The sequence below is a fragment of the Lipophrys pholis genome (assembly GCF_963383615.2).
Source record: "Lipophrys pholis genome assembly, chromosome: 5".
In the NCBI taxonomy this organism is placed as follows: domain Eukaryota; kingdom Metazoa; phylum Chordata; class Actinopteri; order Blenniiformes; family Blenniidae; genus Lipophrys; species Lipophrys pholis.
This window is the reverse complement of record NC_137628.1, coordinates 18,279,201-18,286,512: the sequence shown is the minus strand read 5'-3', so window position 1 is coordinate 18,286,512 and position 7,312 is coordinate 18,279,201. Positions and strand designations below refer to the sequence as shown.

The window sequence follows — 7,312 nt, the reverse complement described above, 5'->3', positions numbered from 1 at the left end:
CTATCCAGCCCTTTATTCATCCATCTTCTATACTGCTTCATCCAACAATCCCAGTTGACGATAGTCACATGATTGAGTCTAAAGGCAATTTACAATCACCAATGGAGGAATTAACCACTAACTAATGATTGAATTGTGGGTTGAAACTCTAGTACTTGGAGAAATCCCACTTTCATACAAGGAAAACATGCAAACTTTCTGTGGAAAGGCCTCCAAGCTCTGTGTCTATCTGGCAATATTCTCCCCGTGAGGAGAATGTGCTGACCACTACATCAACTTTGAGCCTTGGCCATCACTTCCACATACAGTGAAACAAAAACAAATATTTCCCATGAGCTGTAGAGCTACAAAGAAGGTTTGAAGCAGAAAGAAGTAGATACACTTGTAATATAACATATTGCTCACTGCTGTAGTAAAATGTTTGGTAGCATTCTGTTAGGGTTACATATCACAGGCTAAAGTGCAGATGGTGTGAAGCAGGAACTGATAAAAATGGGCCGTAACTCAAAAGTTGAAGTGGTCACAGAGCAGAACTGCAGAAAACTGATCCTGCAGGAGAGCAGAGCTCAAACTCTGGATATGCATTTATCTTTCAGTTCCATAAAGAAGATCAACAAAAAAGACGGGAAATATAGATGAAAAGTAATAAAAGAGGATGATATGCCACATATCTGGCTGCAGAGCATGTGCATGTGCATGTGCATGGTAGAAGGATAGAGAGCAGGAGGTGGGCGTGTGTTCGGGGTGTAAAGACACAACAACTCTGTAACCGTCCACAAGTGGAGACTCTGTGAAGAGGGGCCCGGCACTCGACCTGCTGCTCTCTCCTCCTATTTATCGGACATCTGTGTTGCGAGGGAGGAAGGAGCATCAGAGAAAAATGTTCAGAGGGCCAAGAACTGAAGCATAAAGGGCCGCGGTGGCGACACAGACGACAGACAGGAGAAGCAGAGACCTCTGGTATTCAAAACTGCATCGGAGGAGCAGGACTTCCCACTGGGTCCTCAAGCATCTTCATCACTTCCAGTCGTGAGTATCGGCTCATTTGCTCATTTTCCCAGAACAGTTTGCAGCCTGTGACACTTCGGGCTGCGCAGTTTGCAAATTTAATGAAAGTAGATCTTCCAGCACGATTACGAATATGATCTTCACAGTGAAGAGAAGCTGCTTCAATGTCCAGTTGTGTTGATCTTCTTAAGCAGATGTGAAAACAGCTGGATCAAGTTATTGCACAGCTAATTTTTAACTCAGGGCCCCTTCAAACCTTGTAATACCTGAAGCGTGAGTCATCGGATTATGATTGCCCCGTATGATTTACAGAGTTGTTTTGGCGTGTTTATACGTGGTCCTCCTTTTATCTGGCTTTCTTGTCTTTCACACTCACACCTGGCCTCCAAAAAAGGAAAAATTGAAAGAAATTGATTTGTTCTGCCAGAATATATAAGAACTCTGGTAATGATTTTTTTTAATTCTAACAAACAAGCAGATTTAGCTCAGACTTGTTTTCTTCTCCGTTCTGATTCCAACAAATCAAAACAGCTTTAATATTACAATGTGCTGGTCCTATCGGGAGTTACTGTGTTGTATTTGTTGTTGTTTTATCAATACAAGTAGTTTTAAAGTTTTAGGACAAAGTCATCAGAATGTACTAGAAAGTAATACACTGTTAAACTGTCAATTGATTAAAACTATATATGAAGAATACTTTTGCATTGTGGTAATCATATTATAGTTGAAAAAAAGTATACATATTACTAAAGGCACAACAATGTGTTGAAATATAACATTCATATGTTAAATCCTAATCCACAACGTAACTATACTATCAAAATAAATACACATTGGTATGATTTTAGCTTTTTTTCTTAATGGGAGTTCACTTAAGTTGAGTAAACTACCAATACTGTCTCAAATGAAAATGTAGACACAATGATGAATGCAATTTTCATGTTTTTCACTGAAGTAAAAGTGAAGCTCTCACACCACAAACACTCTATATTATGTAAGATACAACTCAGTGTAACAATAGTGCCAAAAGTAATCACTGCACATTCTGTTGCTGTTGAGCTTCATCTGATTTAAAAGCATTTTAAAGGGGCAGCACCATATTTTTTAACAACCTAAATGAAATTGTTGCAGGAAAAATGCCCATCATTGAAATCAGAATTAGAAATATTTTCAATGTCAGGTATGTTCAGCATACGAGGAATTTTTTTCGGGGTTTTTGGGCAGCATTAATTAAAAAACAAGAGTAGATAAGGGCACATACACTTACATGTAGTCACCTAACATATATGAATATATAGCTATAATGACAAATGCTAATAACAAAAACACTGTCGACACATAAATAACGTAAGTGAACAGAGTAACTAGCTAGCGTCAGCCTTATCAGCCTTGCCAATTCCACTTTCTATTACAAGATGGTGCAGTGAGTCCCTCAATCTCCCTGCTTGTATTTGTTTCAAGAACTAAAGATGTTGGAAAGTCAAAAGTTCTGACACGAGCTGGAAATATTACAATTCCTGAGGAATAGTGGCACGCTACTGCCACCCAGTGCACAAAAGTGGCACGACTCATGTCTTCCATACAGCTCCTTTAAAGAACATATCAGCTTGATTTATAGTGTTTCGATATAATGAACTGTGAAGTCTGGAATGAATGAACTAAACAGCACAATATTTGTGTGCATTGCTTTTCACTCAATTGAAGTTCTTTCAGTAATTCAAAAGTGATCTAAACTGTTGGATTGGATTTGTTTTTCCTGTGTTGGACACAGATGTAGTTTCACATCTGCACACAGCCTCATGAGTTTTAAGCTCTGATGTAATTTCTGGCTTGTGCATGTGGTGTGTTCGTTTCCCCGACTTCTTTTAATCTTACTCTTAATTTCTAACAGCGCTCACATGAAGTTTTTTTTTCTTTTTCTTTTTCTGTCTTTTAACAAGGGGGGGAGTGACCCTCTGCTCGTCATGGCCTCTCGTTCTCTGTTGATGGTGCTGATGGTGGTTGCCTCGGTAACTGGGGCCCGTGCAGCCAGAGAGGAGAATGCACTGGATTATGGGTACTGGAACTACAGAGAGGGAGGTATAAATCATGAGCCTGTGTTTGATCTTAGAGGCTCTGAGATAACGGAGCCAGTAAATCACAGAGTGTTTGAAGCTGTGAATTACAACAGCCGAATAAAACGCAGCAAATCTATGAAAAGGCAGGAATGAGAAACTGTTTGGGGCTTAAAATGATTAGAGGGGCACATGTGATTTTCTGGCGATTCAAAAAGATTGTTTTTCTGCTTTGTGAATTGAATCCTCATGTGTTTTCAATGTTGTGTTTTGGTTTCAGCCGACAGTGTGAATGTGGCCTCGGTGCGCAGCGTGACCCGAGTGTTAGACGCCTGGGGGAAACGCATCTTCAGTGAGATTAAGACTTTGCTGCACTCTCAGCCGAGCACGCTGCTGCCGGACTACTCCAGGTAACATCTGACGAGATAAGTTGTCTCATCCGTCTTCTTTTCTCCTTTATATTGTTCAAGCTTCCATTGCAGGGGAGCCAATCACATCTCCTTGGGCATGTCATCAGTCCATCCCAGCACAAACACAGAGATACAGGCGTTTACATATGGGCAATTTAAATGCATGATTTTGGACTGAGACCTTTCATGCACAGGTAAAACATATAAACGCCACATGAAGAGGCCCAGTTAATTTGTTCCCTTCCTATGTGGTGACATGCATTTGAGGATCAGTTCAGTATGTAAGAAAAAATGCTTTCAAAACTCAACATTTCATTCTGCCACTGACTCCTGTTCGGTTTGGAGGTTTAGGTCCGACAAAACCAGACAAAAAAGCTATTTAGCTATTGAATTGTTTAAGAAAAATGAGCCTCAGTAGTTTATCGAAGAACCATATCCAATCAGTGTGGCAACATGAGTTATGAACATACTGTCGTCATATTGAAGGATATAGTTTAATCTCGTAGCACATGCGTTTGAGTTTAAGAAATCAAATTCCATCCATCTATCCTCTAATACCACTTTAGGGAGAACATGCAAACTCAACACAGAATGGCCTGTACTGGATTTGAACCCAAAACTCATGCTCTGTCTCGAGAATGCCAACCACTACTCACCATGTGCTTCCAGATAAAATCCTGTAATTGTCCCTGCAATTTGTCTCGACATCACAAACTGGACTGTTCATGATGCTTCATGGAGAATCATTATAATGCAACAAATGGGTTCCAAAGTTCTGATAAGAATCAATATAGTGGTGTTTAAAACACTTATATAAATATGAGGGTTATATTTTCTTCAACCTGCACAATTGCTTTAGACAACCAGTGGCCCCTGTCCTCATTCTGTGTGGCCCGAGAGTCCTTTTAACTACATTTAAATGTAATTACAATCTAAATTTGAAATATATCCAATTAGAAGCCTCAATTACTCTCTATGGTTCTGTGACACTGTTGGAAGTTGTCCCTCCCCTACCTGGATGAGAGTGACCGTGCTGTGTTTGTCCTGCAGGGTGCGTCCTCTGTCCGAGTCCGTCAACGACCTGTTCAGGGAGGTCTCTCTGCTGCACCGCCGCATCACCGAGCTCAACCACCGGCTGGCGTCACTGCAGCCGGTCCTTCATCGCTTCGGCTACTTGGGGGAGGGAACGAGAGGTCCTGCAGGGGTGGCCAAGGTGGCCCGGTACGGCCCCCCGAGGGGCAACCGGGTGGTGAGGAGGAGACTGGTGAGGGTGCTGAAGAACGGTCGAGTGAAGATGGTAAAGGGGTAGAAAGGAGGCCAAGAGATGAAAAGTTTGAGACTGTGTGAGTAAATATTAGAGACTACAACAAAATAAATCTTTAAAAACTGTGCAAAGTTCTAATAAAAGGCAATATAGACTCGCCTGGTCTGTGATTCAAGGATGATGGATTTCTTTAATAAACTGGTTCATTACAAGAGCTGTGCTTTTTTTTCATGTCATATGTAGCTCACACTCTCAATCTGTAATAATCTTGTAATTCTGCAAAAACAAACTCACCTGGATTTTTTTTTCTCCCCAAAAACTTTACAACTTAATTTAATAGCTTTTTCCACATACAGAACTGCTTGATTCTCCCATAAAGGAAGGATTTGTTCAGATCAGATGCATTTTATATTTCTCTCTCTTTCCCTCATAAAATAGATTTAGAAAGCCAACTTTTTAATGTGTGTAAGATAATTATTGGTCTGGGCTATCTATTTATTTCTATTTAATTATACACACAAAAACATGTGAAGATGGACACATAGAAAGTGCATGCACAAACAATCACTAAATGCTTGAATTCCTTAAAAAAAAAGTGAGAAAGATCAACTTGACAAAACAACAGAATTCATAATGTGTCTAACATCGTTTATAAAAACTACATTTTTCTTTTTGGCAGCATGAACTGATAGCTAATAATAAAAACTTGCCTCAACAAATGAGTAAATGTTGCTTAAATTAGGTGATTGTTTATTTAAAGTTGCAGGTTTGTTAACCTGATATGCATGTTTATTTTCACAAAAATAATTGTTTGAAAATTAGATAACAACATGATGAAATCACTGAGACAGCAAACACACCTTTTCTCTTAAAACAGTGAATCATTTGTGGGGTATAAGCATCACTACCCATCTCTGAACAAAAGACAATCAATTAAATGTGAAATATATGTCAAATTACATAATTTATCAGTGTATATTGAAGATGAGGTATGGGTGAAAACCTGTGCTGGTGACACGTTGGAATAAAAGCCTCCCACCTGTGGCTGAGGTGCTCAGTTTGTGCCACAGGGTGTCAGTGCGCGCCCGCTGCTCCAATCAGGGGAGACGTTCTTCTGCTTCACGGAGGCTTGATCGTACTGATTTTGCTCAGCTGAAGTCGGGGACGGTTCTCACGGGCCCGGCAGGGGGGTGGGCGGGTATTGGCATCATAGGGGGGAGTATTATCTGCTAACATAATTATATTGTTTGTTTGTGTATGGTGATCGCGAGTGCGCGCATGTTGTGGTGGGCACAGACGTCGAAGTTTACGCCTTCATTAAAACTTTGCCAAGTGTTTCTACAGCAACCTGCCACCCCCCCAACCCGCCGCTTCTTTTTTACAACTCCACTTGTCATATTCACCACACACTGCAGGGTGGTGTGCTCCTCCTCCTCTTTTATTCTCACTTTTCTCCTGTTTTTGCCAAGCTGCACTTCCGCCTTTTTTCTTTTTTCCTGATTCTCCATCGGGTTTGATCCCTCATTTTTCACCCCACCCCCTCCTACTGTATCTGTTCATCAAACCACCATCACCCCTCTCTTCCTCCTTCCTCTCCTCCTCTTCCATCTCTCCTCTCCTCCACGCGGCTCTGTGTGGGCGTTAAGCTCAGGCTGTACTTTCCATTTTGGTACTTTATTGTCAATGCATTGTTGCATCCAATCCAGTTAAGATGCTGTGGGAATACTATATAAATCTCCCTCCCTGTCTCTCTTTCTCCACCCCCCTCCACCCCCCCATCTCTGGAAAAAGAGCCAGTTGCTAGGTAACAGTTAATTGTCAAGAAGTAGTTACATGTGTTGCAATGCATCCTGAGGTTGTTGGGTTGGTAAGGGCATTAAACAAGGAAGCACAAAAAAATACATATTTTGGGGGGGGTTGTTTAAATTGCAGAGGAAGTGAAGGTAACAGATTAAAAGATTATTTCTACGGCCTCACCTCGTTCTGTGTCAGCATCGAGGACTGCAGACGTTTAAAATCCTCCCACCAAATCTGTACGCAGGGCCAGGGGTACATTTTTAAACCTGCAGGTTTAATAACTCCTGTTGCTGGATGCGAGGCGTTTAGAGTAAAAAGAGGAGTCTGAGAAGTGTGTGTGTGTGTGTGGCTGGGGGTGGGGTGGGGATGTTGGGGGGGTGGGGGGTGGGGGTGGGGGGGGGGGGTTGATCTCTGCTACTCGATTCAGTTGGAATCGCTTCTCTTTCCCTTCTGTCTCCATCATGTCTCCTCATTTAAATTTTCTTTGGTATGTTAAACCTCTCGTCCAACCTCGTGTGAGGATCTTGCTTGTTAAAAAAAGACAAGAGTGGTACAAACCAAAGAGGCACGGGAAGAGCAGAAGACGCCGCCTCTCTGCTGCGGCCATTATCTCTGATCCACATCACAATCTGATCTGTTACAACCTCTGAAGAGGAAGCAAACATAACAAACCTGTGAACACAATGAACAAAAAGACCAACCAGTTAAGATTTCTTATTTTTTATTAATACTCAACACTTTTATTCCAAAGAGACAGAAGAATAATATTTCTCAGCACT

General features: G+C 41.3%; 1 protein-coding gene across 1 annotated transcript; it reads left to right on the top strand.

Moving 5' to 3' along the window:
• The first annotated feature begins 524 nt into the window (after nucleotides 1–524).
• Nucleotides 525–4,955, top strand: LOC308110293 (uncharacterized protein). Its single transcript, XM_080464502.1, has 4 exons — nucleotides 525–1,029; nucleotides 2,949–3,087; nucleotides 3,343–3,472; nucleotides 4,523–4,955. The coding sequence occupies exons 2-4, from the start codon at nucleotides 2,973–2,975 to the stop codon at nucleotides 4,779–4,781; spliced, it is 504 nt and encodes a 167-aa protein (XP_080320628.1). The 5' UTR covers nucleotides 525–1,029; nucleotides 2,949–2,972; the 3' UTR covers nucleotides 4,782–4,955.
• The last annotated feature ends 2,357 nt before the right edge of the window (nucleotides 4,956–7,312 follow it).